The sequence below is a fragment of the Pteropus vampyrus genome, unplaced genomic scaffold, assembly GCF_000151845.1.
Source record: "Pteropus vampyrus isolate Shadow unplaced genomic scaffold, Pvam_2.0 Scaffold40, whole genome shotgun sequence".
Classification (NCBI taxonomy): domain Eukaryota; kingdom Metazoa; phylum Chordata; class Mammalia; order Chiroptera; family Pteropodidae; genus Pteropus; species Pteropus vampyrus.
This window is the reverse complement of record NW_011888821.1, coordinates 5189422-5206070: the sequence shown is the minus strand read 5'-3', so window position 1 is coordinate 5206070 and position 16649 is coordinate 5189422. Positions and strand designations below refer to the sequence as shown.

The following is a 16649-nucleotide window of genomic DNA, read 5'->3' as shown; positions in this document are numbered from 1 at the left end:
GCTCCTGAGCCGAGGCACCAACCAGTCTTTCTGTTTTCTTGGGCATATAGACAGGAAATTACCTCGTGGAGATTTGCCAGCTCATCTTCCATTACCCTCGAATGAATACGATCCACAAATTTCAACCTGTACCCCATCTCGCTCAAAAAGACAAGGCGTGGAGGGCAGCTTAATTCGGAACTGCGAGGAGAGCCAATGGAGAAAAGCAGTTTAATTCAGCTGAGGGCCAGACGAAGGTTCCATCGGAAATCTGGTGTCATCTGCCACAGTCTCCTACCGAAATTCTTTGTGTTGCTTAAAGCCCATGAAATTGAACCTTCTGTTCTCTGTGCGAATTAGGCGCAAAGGGTTCCTCTCCCAGCTCTGCTGGATGGTGGCCACCGCGGCTGAGGTGGCCTACGCACCGAGGCGCCCTCACTGATGGTTTTCACGATTCCGCGGGCTCACATTTGGTAATCACGAGAACAGCGATGCCCGGCCACCAGCTGGCCTGTGTGGGGCACTGTCTTCTCCGGCTCTAACGCGTGGCAGGCAGCCTTTCTCGGCGCCAGGCCGTAGGACCAACCCTCTAGGGCCGTTTTCATCAGGGAATTTAGCCCAAATGCACGTGACTCAGTTCGCGCCAAGGGCCAGGGGGCTGCATTTAAAGGAAGAAAGCGAACTCGTGTCATCTAGCATGGCACTTCTGAAACTGTGAGGTCTGGGCCCTGGCATCACAAATTGCCGGAAAAAGTAAAATGGTTTGTGCTATTTGGAAGAAAAGGTGTCTTTTATCACAGGCAGCACAATGCACTTTTATCGTCTCACAAAAGTCTTAAAACAATTAGAAAAACACAAGCAATCAGGTTGGCTACAATTTCAAAGGGCCTAGGAGGCCAGAGGGGCAGTCCTGCCCTTGAGTGTCGGCTTGGAAGTTCGACCCGGAAATGCCGGGAAGTGTGACGCCAAAGGCTCGACCCCACATTCAGAAGCAGAAATGAGCCCCCCATTTTGAGTGAGAGCGTCACTGTTAGAATGAGACGGGTCCCCAGACCCACAGGGAACCGTTTTAAAGAGCTGCAGGGAAAGGAAATTCTTACTTCATCCCAGCACGTCACACAGACCAGACGAGCGCTTCTTAACGACAAGTCCCCATCCCACTTCGGGGAAGCCACCAGTCTGCTGCGTGGACTTTTCCATCTGGTGTTCCCACTATGATGGTAATGTTTCGGAAATAATAGAATTATTCTCTAAAGCATCCAAAGACTCTATAAACACCAAGCACCTCTTCAGCATTCCAGTTCTCAAAATTCCAAGGATGTAACTGTCTCAGGCTGATAAAAGACTCATTAGAACAGAGGGAACGCATCGGTGACCAGGTGGTGACATCAAGTGACAGACACCTGCCCCAAGGTGCTGCACAAACAGATGTTTCCAGCCAATGTGACCCGAGAAAAGCTGGGGAGAATGGAGTCAGCAGACAGACACACTGGCGTGGCATGGGACAAACACAGAAGACCCTGTCACACACCGTCACGAGCAAGGATTTGCTCTCAGAAAAATGGCAGGATCCAGCGCATCAATCAACAACTCTGAATTGTAACGACTTTGTCTGTGCCTAACATGTAAACTCCTTTAGATTTTTCACTTTTATAAGAGATGTAAGAACAAGGAATTCATACCCCGGTTTAAGTTCGTTCATACATAAGTAACATTAACATGAAAATCATTTAAGTCAGTACCGGCGGGAGTCTGTAAAAACTTTTCCTTGGTTCACTAACCAAGTTGAAGACACTGAGAGAGCATTTTAGCTCCAGAATACCTGTGAGCTGCACAGAAAATGAATCTTTTCTTAGATGAAGATGTACGAAAGTATAAAACCCAAGCCTACACTTACCTGCAAACCTCACATCAGCAGTGCTCACTGGCACTCTCGCTCTTTCACGAGCCCCTCAGGGTCCAAAGCGCCATGGCCCACTTCCCTCTGTTGGCACCTCCCGCAGCTCCTGGGTCACACTTGGGTCCCAGGGTGTCCAGGACACAGACACACTTCACTGCCCAACCATGGAAGGGAGAGAGAAGGATGTGCCGGGTGGGGCCCGATCCGTGGATCGTACTTACACGAAGAAGGGCATCAGCTGGACGAGGGTCTCTTTCTTGGGGCTGGCGGCAAACTCGGGGACCATCTGGATGACCTTGTTCATGACGTTGCGCAGGTAGTCCTGGAGCTGCTTCCTTCGTTCCTCCACGAACTTGGCATCCTGAGAAGACAGACAGGCGGTGCGTCGAGGATGCTTCCCTCACCTATCCAAAAGTGCCCCCCAGAACATGCGATGGATGCGTCACCGCCGCCTCGACAGCTAACGTTTACGAGGCGTTTGCCATGTGCTTGACACGTGCGGCCACATTTAATAACAGGGAAGATGCTCGTGACGTCACGACGTGCGGAAAGCATGTTCATAAAACAACCTACAGCGTGTTCCCATGAAGTCTTGGCAACTGAGGCTTATTTTGTGAGCACCTACAATGTGCCAAACGTGGTTGTTGCTGGGGACCAAGGACAGAACAAGGAACCCGAGTGATCGCCGCTGTGACCCTGGTGGAGGTCCCGGGCCAGCGGGGAGACACAAATAAAGTGACCATCCCAGTCAGTGTTTAAGTATTAATGTCCCTAAACGCCACCCTCTAGAGACGGTGCTTGATTTTGCCTCCTCAGGAATCTTCCAAAATATAAATTTTCCACTATTTAAGACTGTAGTAATAAACAAACAAAAATATCACCTTTCATGAAAAACTGGGAGACCCAGCAGCATGGTCCTACCCACAGGATCATGGGGGGCAGGGTGGGGCGATGCAGTGTGGCCCCCCCAGGCAAGCGCAGGGCTGCAGGTCCGCGTGGGCTCTGCCCCTCCTGCTCACCCCTACCCCCATGTCTCCTTTGCCCTCGCAGGCAGGGCCAGCTTCCCAGGCTTGTGCCCTGCGCAGTCACACAGGGTGGGAACTCGCACCTGACCTGTGTGACTGATGATCTGCTGCCCCTGTCCTGAAATTTTTAATGATTTGGAACAAGAGGCCCCTATTTTCACGCTGCCCTGGGCCCAGGGATAGGGTAGCCTGTCTCACTCATTCAAGTCTGCACTGGAGGGCCCTTGGTTTATAAGACAGGAACCCTGGCCAGCGCGGGGGGGCAGGGTTTCCTTGTTATCAAGGCCTTCGCTCAGGAAGTGATACTCCGGGACTGAAAGCCAAGAAGGTGAACGAGGGGACAGTGGGGAGAGGGCAGTAGAGGAACAGACAGGGTCATTTGTCCTCTCCAGGACAGAAGCTCACTCGGACTAATCTCCCATGACAAATGAAGAAATCGCGGCCTAGAGAGGAGCTGGTGGCTCACCCACGAGGTCCCACAGATAGAGTGGGGCCCTCGCCTTCCCTACCCCTGATGCCAGCACAGGGGCCACCCCAGGCAGGGCTCAGCAAGTCTGTCAAACGAGGCCGCTCAGGGGTACCTGAGAACCTGCCCACTACGCGCCCTGGCCTCTGACGAGGGTCCCCACAGGCCCTGCCGAGGACCCCAGCTCGGCTGGGAGATTCTTTCTTAAGTATTGCCAGATTTAGCAAATAAAAATTCAGGATGCCCAGTGAAATCTGAATTTCAGATAAGCAATGCATCATTTTTCAGTTTTCATAACTCAATATTCAATAATTCATAATTCAATAATTTTTTAGTATTCAAGTCTGCACCACACAATAAAACCTTTCAGCAATGTTTGGGACACACTGAAACTAAGAAATTATTCATTGTTTATCTGAAATTCAAATTTTATGGCAACCCTCCCCTGAGCACTAGCGGGGAGGAAGGTACAGGAGTGGCAAGGCCATCCAGCCCCGAGCCACCCCGATGAGCTGCCTTGAGAGGACCTGCCTCCAGAGGGGTGACCGCCACCGAACACGGCCGCTGGCCGCTCCAATTCACCGCCAGGCCGCTCTGTCCCAGGGCGGAAGTCGCCTACAGCCTGGCGGCGGGTGCACCGAGTGGGAAGAGCAGTGGCATCGGCCAGGAGAGCTGCAGGTCCTTGGCCCAAGTGGGAGCCCACCGGGGTCCACCCCCCGGCCCGAATGGCAGGCTCTGCTCCGTGGCCTCCGAGTTTCAACCCATCACTGAGCGATTAGATGCTCCTCCCTGGGAAGGTGGTTAATATGCCAGGTCAGTGCAGAACTGAGCTAATTAAGCCGGGTTTTTAATCTGCACAAACCCCTCCAGGACCGCTGGAGAGGCCCCGCTGCAGGACAGGAAAGGACTTGTGGGGCTGGGCTGGGGACAGGGTCCTCGGAAGGCGAGGACTCCCAAAAGGAAGGTCAGAGGATCCCACCCATGCGTCGCACTCACCCTGGATCAGTGCCTTTTCTCACCCAGGTCCCGGGGCCAACAACGACGTGGCAGGAAGTTACCCGGTCCCTCCCACGCACTGACCCCTCGGCTAGCCGGTCCCTGGAAGCCCCAGCCGGCTCCTGAGAAAACCCACAGGCCAGCGGTCTGCACCTGCCAGCCGAGCCGTTCAGAGTGAGCAGCGATTCCTGTGGGGTCTTCGTCGTTCCTGCTCTGCGCTCAGGGCCTTCCACGCCCCGCGTCCTCACAACACGTCTGGGGCTGGAAACCGAGGCTCGGGCAGGCTCAGGAACGTGCGCTGGGGCTCGGAACTGGCAGGCGGCTGAGCAGGGCCCTAGGTCTTTACCCTCAAGCAAGGAGAGCCGCCCTCGATCCAGAACATTCTTGAATTTATAGAAGAAAATTCTACGGGCCCTCTAAACCGCAGACTTAGAATTCTCCAGTGGTTCCCACGAACTCTGCCCTGCTCCCGGCACGCACGCCTGGACCCTCGCACGGTTCGCAGTGGCCCTTCACGATGGGGCCCCAGTGCACCCTGCCAGCCTCACCTCATGTCACCCTGTCCCCATCCTTAACACGCACCCCAACACCGTCAATGCGTCAGCCACCTGACTTTCTTCCTGTGTCCTGCACGCTGTCTCCTGGTGGCATCGGGCTGTTCCCTTGGCCTAGAAGGCCTTGCTACTCAGGCCTCCAAGCGGCCCATGGACACCCGGCTGAGGGGGCCCAGGCGCTGCACAGCCCCTGCCGCTGCCTGGAAGGATCGATCGCGCTGGTTCATCGTGTGCCTCCGCTACTCAGTGGTGAGTCCCAGGAGGGCAGGGCCCTCTGTCTTGTTCAGCCCTGAACCACCAGAGCCTAACACAGTGCCTGGAGCTCACAAGACGCCCCACAAATATTTGTTGCAACAATGAACAAATGTGAGGGTGCTTTAGGGGAGGCGAGGCAGGCCGCCAAGGAGAACGGTTTGAAGGCTGTTGCCAAGTCCAGACGAGAGATGACAAGGACCCCTGATGAGGGAGTGGGAGTGAGGAAGGCTGGCCTGCAAGGCAGCTCCCTGGGCCCGAGTCCCTCTGGGCAGGGGGTGGAGAGCAGAGATAGCGTGCTAAGGGAAGGAAGACAAGGAGTTGGATCTTCTGAGACCCCATTTGTCACATGGGGCTGCCAGGAGGAGGCTGGGATCCATGGAGGGCCTTCCCTACTGGGTGGGGTCCAGCGCTTAAAGGGCCAGGGAGTGTTTGTGAGTTTTCTGATCGGGGTCCTGGGGCCGCAGCCAAAACGCGGCATGAGACGTGATGGGCCTGGATGGACTCGGCTCACGGAGGAGGCCAGACTCCTCTGGCGGCCACTTACGAGTCCCTGCCGCCCGGGGCCCCGCTGCCGTTTTGTGCAGCGTGCCCGGTGTAATGTTACCGTCAGGTACGGCCTAGAACTAATAACCGGGAGTGCGGGGCTTAGTCCTCTCTGGGCAGAAGAGCACTCGGGACTGTTTTAACGGGAGTCGTTTTTCTCCTCCGGAAAAGGTTAGTTTTATTTTGAGCATCAAGCAGATAAAGACGCCATTAAGTTAAGAGCAGCTGTTTTGACAACGATGGGATGTTCTGGACAAGTTGATGAGCTACAGTTTCTAGAACAAACGCTTCCCTGGGTTGTTCCTCTCAGCCACATCCCGCCTCCCCCGGGAAGCTTCCCCGGGAGCCACCCTCGGCGTGAGCTGTGGCGGGGGGCGGGTGACTTTGCATTTCCAGGGTTTTTATTTTCATCTAAGACTATCACAGTGTTTTCTAAAATAAACAGAGGGTTCACTCCATCAGGAGCAGCAAGCAGCTCAGGCCCTGTCCAGAGATGGCTGCTTCAGAGTCAGATGATCTGACAATGCATCACTGGCTAGAGAATTCTGGAACACTGACTAGACTCCCAAGGAGCCCGACGTTAAGGCCCTCTGGCTACGAGAGTCTCTCCTGTGCTCAATTCTGAAGAGACTGGGTGCAAAGGGAGACAAGACCTCCTGGCACCCCTACGGTGGGATGTGAGCCACGTCTAGGCCCGGCCACGACAAGGAGCCTGCCCTGCGGCCTGCCCTGCCCTCTCTTCCACGCCTCTGGCCACATGTGGAGGTGGCAGAACCACTGAAGGAAGGCAGGCCACCAGAGCCACCCAATCTGCAACGGGCTGTGGCGTGAATGAGAAAGTACCTTCATTGCCGAAAGCCATGGATTTACGGGTTCCGGGCCCAGGCTGTTAGGGGTGCCGGTGTCAATTACACTGGCTCACGGACGGCTCACTCAATGGCTGCGCCCGCCCGCGTCCAGGGCAGTGTGCCCCGAACCAGTGGGCACCAGTAAAGAGATGCGGCCCCGCCTCAAGGGGCTCAGAGTGTAGCAGGAAGGAGACCAGGGAGGTACATGAACACACAGCCATCAGTGCTATGGTGGAGACGGGGCAGGACGAACGGGAGGGAGGACAGACTCGGCCGGGAGGATGTGCCTTCAAAGGTGACATCTGCAGAGTGAGAGGAGGGCACAACTGGAGGGGAGACCGGTGGGCCTCCTCATTCCTGCGTCGCCCGGGCAGGAGACGCCCGTACGTGGCCTGGGCCTGTGGCTACGAAGAGCTACGAGCAGATTCGAGCTCTATTTTAGAGCTGACGACGCAGGCGGACATGCTGACGGGCTGGAGTCGTTCATTCGCCCATGTGATGACCCAGTCACACACTAGCTCATTCCTTCATTCAACAGGCATTCTTCAGGGGCCTGGTGTGCGGCAGGCACTGTGAGTAGAAAGATAAATAAGACGTGGATCCTGCCTTCACGGAGCTCACAGTCGGTTGGAAAAGGCAGACAAGCTGACCATCACTGAACAGCTCGAGAAAGCCACGAGCACACGTGACAAAGGTGCGCACGGCGTCTGCTGCGTGGGCACGTGCGGGCACCTTCCCGGAGGACTGTGACACAAGCGGATACTAGTGGCAGCGCTTCTCGAGTGGCTCCTCTGCCAGGCACCCTCAGGAGCCCGCTGGGATGGGTTTGCCTCAGTACCCCCTTTCAGAGACAGGACGCTGAGACGCAGAAAGCAGTTCGGAGCAGGGAACAGCCCGGAGGGACCACACTGGTGGGAACCCCCGGATCCAGGCTGGAGGGGCGCTGGGAGAGGAGGAGGAGGGGAAAGCAGGGAAAGGCCTGGGGGGCCGTGTGGAGAATCTCAGGGACGGGCATTGCAAGCGCGAGAGTGGCAGTCAGTCAGCTACTCGTTCTATGAGACTGAGGAGTCTCATGCTTCAGCTTTGAAAAGCTCTATTTTGTCCCTGGAGTACTGAAAATCTGCCTTTCCTCGTTCAAGTATCAGTCAGCTGGGAGGTTTAGCTCACCTAAACCACGGGCCCAGCCCCCAATCCTGGGACAGACCATCGTGGGACACGGGGAACGAGACGCGTTCCGCTGCAAAGACCAGAAGCCCGTGAACTCCGCTTTGTCTCAAGTGTGAGGCCCGTGCTCCCGACGCCGGCGCCCGAGCAGCTGCTTCTAGGGCGACCATCATGCGACCGCTAACTGAGAGACTAAGGAGAGAAAATCCCTGTTACCGCCACTTTGAACAGTCTCCACGGAGACATCTGAGAGCAATGAATAGCCAGGTACGAGGGCCCCTCCTAGCCACTCCCCAAACATCACCGAGCCCCTTCTGTAAGCTTTTGATGAGGTGTTTTAGCAAAGCTGCATAGAGTACCTTCGCTTGATTAACTTGGAGAAATAATACAATTGCAAACCTAGAAAAAGAAACTCCTTCTAGTCCTTACGGCGAGAACGGGCTCCCCATCGTCATGAGGGAGGTGCTGATGGTCCCATCGGGGCCACAGCTGGGTGAGCGGCCTGGCCAGTTTAAGCTCTCCCTCCAGGTGCTCCCCAGCTGGAAGGCACCAGGTATGAGTGACAGAGATGTCTCTAAGGAGTAACAGAGATGTCTCTAAGGAGTAACAGAGATGTCTCTAAGGCGCCCCTGGCAAGAATTTCATGCTGTAGGCCTCCACAGACATCCACTAATTTAGAGATCAGTCACTGTCCTTCCTGGAGGGGCAGAGAAGCAAAGTCCCCTTAACTCCTTCACCCGGCAACTCGGTTCGGCCACCATTTACGAAACCAGCGGTTTGGTGCCTAGGAAAGGCAGAGAGGGGACCCAGGCCTAGTCCTGTGGGGGTCACTGTCGCCCTCTCTGAACATCTGAGGCCATGAGATATTACACTTATCCATGTGAGCAAGCATTTGACACCTCCTCTGTGCCAGGCCCTGTTAATGGTGACGAAAAACACCCAGTTCTCCCCTACAGGCACTGAGGGTCTGTCGCTCATTCGCACGCTCGAGCCTCCATCAGGCACCATCCGATGGAGAGTCGCATCCACCCGTCCGCACGTCCGCGGTGTCCTGCCTTGTGCCGGGGCCCGCGACGAGACGGCGCTGCCGGAGGGGCGCACACCGCTGTCCTCACACTGCCACCGCACGCCTTCACTTCTCCCACAGGAGGCCGACGTGCCAGGCTGCGCTGGGGACTCGCGAGATGACATGACGAGTCACGGTGCCAGCACGCGGCCGGTGGTGGACGACAGACCGTGTGGTCGTTAACGGGGCTGGTGGCAGCACATGGCAGCTTTTAGAGAGGAAGGTGGCGGTCTCTTCCAGCTGGGCCGGTGTGGGAGCGGGCGGCACCTCTGGCCTTGGTCTGGGGGGTGGATGAGATTTCAACAGATGGCGACGGGAGCAAAGGGCACTTGGACGGAAGTGCGGTGAGTCAGGCGCAGTGAGGGCAGCCCCGGCTGAGGGGACGGGGGTGTCAGGGATGGGGTGTAGGGACCGAAGCAGGGAGGTGAGCCAGGCTTTGGAAAGTCAGTTCAGAGGGTGTAGAAGAGACACCAGGTACACACACTGGGAGGTCTAGAGGTCAAGACCAAGGAGAGAGGAGGAAAGAGTCATCAACGTGACACCTACTGTGTAACAATGGCACCACTTACATCCTTTACGTGAATTAATCTACTTACTCCTTCCTGCAGAAAAACCTCAGTGGCTCCCTAGTGCCGGGAGGCTCAATTCCAAGTTCCCACACATGGCACCAAAAGCCCTTCATCGGTCAGCTCCCACAGCCTTTCCGGCCCTGTCCCCTCGCTTGGGCAGGGCTTCATTCCCTGGGCATTTCCCTGTGCCCAGGGAGATGCTCTCCCCTGACCCGGCGTCCAAAGTAAATGCCCCCTGAATCCCCAGTGGGGAGGCTGGCCAGTCTACCAAGCACAGCGTGGCCGCCCTCATTCGCACACACCCAGCTCTCTCTGGCCACTGCGAGTTCCTCCAGGACTGGGGCGGGGGGGATGGTTCCCACTGCAGTGCCCAGCACAGGGCCGGTACAGGGCAGATGCCCCTCACTGAATGGCGACAGCTACAATTTGCCAAGTTGCTTACAAGGGGCCAGACCGTTTCCTGTCTCACCCAACGTGCTTCAGTGGTTCCTCGGCCCACCTAGAACAAAACTCCAGTCCTCACTGTGGCACCAAGGCCACCGTGACCTGGCTCCTCCCATGCGTTTGGACCCCCGTCCTCCCACTCTGCTCCTCACTCACTATTCGGGAGCCGTCGTCAGGGCCCCCTGGATGTGCCCTGCATACTTCTGTCTCAGGGCCTTTGCACTTGCTGCTGCTTCTGTCTCGAATACCCTCTTTGCAGATAGCTGCGTGCCTCACGCACACTCACTTTCTGCACGTCTCTGCTCAAATGTCCCTTCTGTTCAAATGAGAGGCCTTCCTGTCCACTCCCGTTCACTCTTACCCCTTTATTTTTCTGCACAGCAATGACGATATATCCCCCTGAAGCCTGGTGACAGTACCTGGCACCCGGCAGATGCTTGGGAAGTATTTACTGACTAAAGAAACTCTCTGCTAAATGTTTTCTCTGTGTATGTCGTCCGCTCTAAGGTCCATACTGCTATTCTTGCACTTCACAGGGAGACCGAGGCGCAGAGAAACCAAAGAATTTGCCCACGCCCACGCAGCTGGTAAGTGAGGGGTCTGGAAGCTGAACCGTTGGCCTGTCTCACACCTCACTCTGGAGCCCACATCCTAACCATTTTGCTAGGGTTTTAAATTCCTGCAACGAGGCTCTGAAAGTCCTTGTTAAAATGCAAATATAGTCCCTGGAAAAGTGACACATCATCGAGCCCTCAGGCAACGGCCTTTAATCATGGTCCACCCTGGGTACCTGGAAGAGCAGGCTCCTGCGGCCAGGCGGGGTGGTCGGGTGAGGAGGTGTCGCCAGATGCAGGCTTTATCCACGCTCAGAGGCATATGCCTGGCCCTAATATCACGGGTTTCTGGGCTTCCTTTTTGTTAAGCTCTGATCTACCTTTTCTCCAACTGCACCTTTATGGGTTTGTGCTGCTGACCTAGTTGGTTCTCAGAGGAGACTCTCCCCGCACCCCATCCCCACCGCACCCCCATTCTCCCGTGGCACCGAGCTGGCATGAGCTCTAGAGGGAGGGACATGGAAAACCCTACCAGCTGATGAGCATGAAAAGTTCATACCTCGGTGTCTCCGGTTATGAGCTGAAACGGAGAATGAAGGAGAGACCAGCTCCTTCACTGTACACATGGAATGAACACGTGTTGGCTCTTTCTTGCTCGGTGACCTATGGCTACCTGTGCTTTGGTGAGGTTGAGGTTCGCAGGTTGGGAAAAGGGGAGGTGTGGCTCCTAGTCTTATGCTGCCCCTGCACTGTGCCCGTCCTTGGGAAAGCCAGGTCCCCTCTGAGCCTGTGTCCTCATTTGTAAAGCGGGTGGACAGGTGAAAGGACCCCTCGGCTTCCTTCCGGGACCTTTGATTTGGTCAGGATGTAGTGCCTCCTTTCGTTCTAAGTGAGTTTCAAGACTAATGAAAGAAAAACACAGAGAGACAGAGAATCCCCGAAGTATTCTCGTCCCGCGTCACTCTCAGCAGTGACGGGGCTTCTCTGCAGCACGACAGACGATGTCAATCAAAACAGACGCGACTTGGCTAGTCTGTTAAGGAAAAACGCATGATGGCCTGACCGCACCCAAAATCAATATGGCAAAGACATAAATAATTGGAATTTCTGCAGGTCTTCTAATAACCCGACCTCTCCGTGGGGACCAGCCTCGGAGATGAAGAAACACCAGCTCACCCATCAGGCCGTCACCTTACTTAACCTTCGATCGCCCTTGCCTTTTTACTCTCTGGGCCCAGGGGCCACGTCCATTTTCCCAGGAGTTCCTTCGGGAACTTGAAGGCACTTGCCATTTTCCACCCCTTCGCTTTTCTCCCCAGCCTCTCCCCTCTCCTATTGTGAAGTCGGAAACTGCTGCTGGTGGCTTGTGAATGGGAAAAATATAAGGTGGACGGAGAAGAAAAAGGAAATGAATCATGATCGTGACGCTGTGGGGCTCGAGGACGGCACCGGGCCGTGCTGAGCCCTGGCGGACCTGGTGACGACTCGTTATTGTTGACATGTTGACATCATCGTCATCACCACCACCGCCATCGCCCTCTCCTCTTCCACAGGTTAGCAAGCCGAGGCTCAGTCACTCGCCTCGCCCAGAGTCAACAACTAGAGAGCGACAGTGCTGGGATTTGAACCCGGGTCGTCCGACACCAGCCCTTGCTCCTAAATCCCTTGGCAACATTTTCGATAATATTTACTTAAAGGAGAAAGAAGATGAGCATTTCTTAAAGGCAGCGGGCTGGGCGCAGTCACGGCCGGGAGCTCCTATAACCCACAAACTACTCAGCACCCCAGGCAGTCTCATCTCCGCTGCACGAGGCGGGCAGGGGAGGTGGCCACGGGCATCTAGGAGGTGATTTACCCTTTCCGAGGTCACGCAAAAATGGAAGGGCCAGAATTCAAATTCTGGACTTTCTGACCCAAACCCTTCTCGTCTCGGCACTAAATTGCTAAACTGCCCTAAACTGCTGCCCCTACTTTGTGTATGACATTGTGTGTGGGGAAAGCAGAGAAAACCATGAACCCTGCCTTTCTAATGGGGAACAGAAAGTCCCGAGAAACTGAAAACGCCCTCACTAGAGAGTCATGAAGAACCGCAAGAATATTGGTAATAATCGCGGCCAACACGGGAGTGTTTTGGACAGGACACTCTGTTTTAAGTCCTTCGCATTTATTACCAGGTTTCATCCTCAAGATGACTTTCCAAGGTAGGTTCTGTTATCATTGCCATCTCCCAGGTGAGGAGTCTGAGGTGCAGGGAAAGGAAGAAACGTGCCCACGCTGATGGATCTGGTAAATTACAGAACTGGGATCTAACCCAGGTCCTGACTCCAATCCATCAACAGCATATGCTAAGGCCCCACGGGCAGGGGCGGCCGAGGACCGAACTGCCTCCCTCATCATGTCTGAAACAGGACTTTCCATCTGACACACAGAAAGACTCATGACTGTTGGCGGCCCCGAGGCTGGGTGCTGATGGCTTCTGAGTGAAACGCTGCCTTGATGGGAGGATCAAGGGCCAACTCAAGAAGACATCACAGACCCTGAAGTCCTCCCACAGGTCCTCCATGGAAAAGGCCACAGGGCCTGGCACCCGCACTATATCCAAACGTGTTCTTCTTATCGGTCCAAGAGACCCTCCTCTTCTGCTCAAACTGTCCCGAGAGAGGCTGTGATCTCCATTCCTTATAAGATCTTACTCTAAAATGGGGAAGAAGACAGATCAGATTCCCAGGGCTGGGCAGCTCAACGAGGGAACACAGCACGTGACAGAGCTTGGAAGCTGTAAAGCGGCACTTGCATGGTATCAGTAAATTATGCTACGTGTCAGACCAGAAAATACATCCTGACCCCATCTGCAACGAAGGCGCATCCACAGCAAAACCTAACCGCAAAGAGGAGAGAAAGCAAGCTTCTGTTTCAGAAAGGGGACAGAGAAGCCACACGGGGCTCGAGGCACATTTACCTCTAGGTGGGTTCACACGCTTCTCGTAACGATTATGACGATGACGATAATACTGCCCTTTACTGTGAGCTTACTATGGGCGAAGAACTATGTGAAATGTTTCCTTGCATTATATCAACAGACCCTTGCAATAGCTTTATGAAGCAGATACTAATATCCCCATTTTGCAGATGAAGAAACTGAGGCTCCAAGAGATTAAGTGCCGTCTCTCAGGTGACCCAGCTGGTAAGGAACAGAGCTGAGATTTACAGCCACGCCCATCGGGGTTCTGCTCATGACCACGACGCTGTCCTGACTCTTAGGATCAACCTGTGGTCACAACCACAGGAGACCTACAGCTTTGCTAAAAACAGAAATGAAATACAAACGGGTCCTGCGGCTCATACGGGGTGAACGAAAACCGTAATTCTGAAACCCTCCTCTTGGCACAGCGCTAAGTATTTGTGGCTGGATGAATTCTCATCTTTATATCAACAGAACCCCCGTCTGTGGGAGGCTGGCTCACACACACAGGCTTCCTAGCAGCTTCGTTTATTAGGCGGGTTGGATACGGTGGCTCGTCACCCCCAGGCGGGAGCCTGTCTGCAACGTCTCTTCCACCCTCTGCGGGGCCTGGCACAGGCTGGGCCCTCGGCAGGACACAACGAGCGACCTCACGGTGGGAGGCAGCAGGCTCCCTCGCAGCTACAGCCCGGCTCTCTGTTATTGACTGTAGCCAAGGGACAGCTGGGATGAGGGTGAAGCTGGTTCGTGCGTTAACGGGAAGAACTCAGAGGGGAAGAAAAGACATTGCCCGCGTGCGGAAGTGTCTCTTCCAGGAGCTCCAAACTCCAGCAGTGGAAGGGACCAGCTGGGAAGCGGCAGCCACTGCCTTTGATCCTGGAAATGCTGCCTCATGGGAAAGTGAGCCACTGCTGCCAGATCCCCTAGATTATGTGAAAGCTCAGATTTTAAAATACTAAAAATCACTGTAAAAAATTTAAAGACCAGGTGGCTCAAACAAAAGAGACTGGCAGGCCGCATGGAGCCACCAATGTGAGACGTCTGATCTCGCGCTCCTTAACTGAGAATGTTATCCAAAAATGCGCGGAGCCAGGCTTAGGGCTTGGGAGTCTTTAGGAAAGCAGCATGGTGTGTCCCCAAGTGTCACTCAGAGCTCCAACGCGTGCTTAGCCGAGTTACCCCACCTTTCTGGACCCCAAGCTCTTCGTCTGCACAATGCAGATGTTAAGAATGTCTGTCTCAGAGGATGATCGTGTGAGCAAACAAGATAATGCTGTAAAGCAAAAACTGAGCTGTTCTCAGCACACAGTAAACCCTCAATACACACGAAGTTCCTTTCCAGAAGCAAACAAATTCAGGATTCTTCTGCCTTCAAAACTACCATATTTTTGAGCAATGTGGCAGTATCTGGTCAAAATAAACACAGTAGACTACACGACCCAGCAATCCTACCCCGAGTCCCTGCCCCACAGAAATTCCCCCATGGGACCGTGGGGTCACGTACAGGGGGACTGACTGCTGTGCCGTTCTGGAGTGAGGAGTCAGAAGCCACTTGGTGGCATCTCTGGGGGAAAGGTCAAGTGAAACGTGCTGGATGCACACCCGAAAACATAATAAATGGTTACAGAGCAAAACAGAGAAACACTCTCGAATGGAGCTGAAAGAGGATGGTGAGAAAAAACAAACAAACAAACAAACAAACAAAACGAATACTGTAGCACAAATCCATATAAGTAAATTAAAAATGCAACGCGACGTATTCTGAAAGGGAACGGACGAACTGACGGCCGCGAGCCACACCCCCTGGAGAGGCTGCTGTGGTAGGAAGAGGATGTCCGCAAGGGCGCGAGATGAAACACACAGGTCTGGAGGCTTCAGAGTAAACAATGAGGTCAGTGTATCAGGAGCTGATGAATAAATAGCAGCTTTTTTATACCCGCGGTTCGAAGAGGAAAAACAAAAAAGAGGGACGTGGCGCTCTCTTTCCCACACCTGTTCACTGCCAGGATCTCCCTCCATCGGACCCAGAGACCCGCGCGGCAGCTCGGGCTCGGACGCGTCCTGCCCTGAACTAGCTCCAAGTCCAACAATCCCGGGGGCTGAGACAGAGTGCTCGCCTGTATTTTAGGTTCCGGTCCTCCCTGGGGGTGCCATGGGCCCCACTCTGTCCCCTCCCTACTCCTCTATGCAGTTGTCATGGCCGTGCTGGCCCTGGACCAGCACGGGGACTGCAGGGCTGACAGACGGCACGCACGCAGCCATGCCCTCGTTACTGACGGGCGAGCTCCCTCACGATGCCCTGATCATTTCACAGTCTACTGGAAGTGTGATGGTCACATGGGGTCTGGCTTAGAGATTCTCCAAGGACTTAGCAGCAGCGGCGGCAGCATTATGTGCGACCATCTCTGTCTTAACCGTAGCCTGTGTGATCAGTACGAATTCTGAACTGCTGATGACACAGGCGGGAACGGCTGGATGCGTGCCGACTGCTGGGGGCTGAGTGGGGGCACTTCCGAACACTAATTCTAGCCCTAACAACATTCCGTAGGTGAAGCTCAGAGAAGTTAAGTTTTGGGGCCTGGACCACACAGCTGAGGTGCGGCAGAGCCATCTTCCTTCTGCTGTGCTGACCGTCATGCCCCTGAGGAGGCCCCTTCAAGGTCGGGCATGGCTGGGTGGAACAAGCAAAGAAAGAAGACGTGGCAAGGCGTTTACATCCCTCCCCAGAGCAAGTGAGCAGACGCAGACACTCCGAAGCCACGCCCATGAGGCAATGGCCCATGGCCAGGGCTGTCAAGGTCCCGCTCTTCCAGGGGGCCAGGGTGAAGGCGTAATGTAGGAGACACAAGAATGCTCCGGCTCCTCCCGAGTTTTAACGGAAGCTGCAAGTCTGGATTGTTAGGTGAAATCTCCGAACTCTCAAATCAATTGGCTCCTAATTCAAGTGCTTAAATATGGCGCAGACCACAGAAAATATGTCTACAGGCCATCCGAAAGCAACAGAAAAAAATCGACAGGTCACCAAAAGACAGATCTCTCTGCATGACTGCTTCTGCCCCACTGTTAGAGTTCATCCAGCTGTGCTGCTGACGGGGTGGATGTCACATGCTTCTGGCGGCCTGGTGCCTTCCATAGCAACAACCCAGGCACCCAGGAGGGGTGCAGCGTGCTCGCCATCTGGAGCAGGGCTGGGCCTGTACCACGGCGCCACTTCCCTGGGCTCCTGCCCCGGTTACAAGTGCCAAAGACAACACCCAGCACACCCACCGGCACCTATGCAGAATATGGCATTTTGCATAACCCTCAACAACACGCTTCTCAGGG

The 16649-nt window shown here is 54.8% G+C and overlaps 1 protein-coding gene across 1 annotated transcript in view; it reads right to left on the bottom strand.

The window, feature by feature from the left end:
- Positions 1-16649, bottom strand: part of LOC105290966 (sorting nexin-29-like) — a 161844-nt gene that overhangs the window by 53722 nt on the left and 91473 nt on the right. The window contains exon 4 of the mRNA XM_011358425.2: positions 2101-2240. Coding sequence (XP_011356727.2) covers positions 2101-2240 — 140 coding nt within the window. The remainder of the gene's footprint in view (positions 1-2100; positions 2241-16649) is intronic.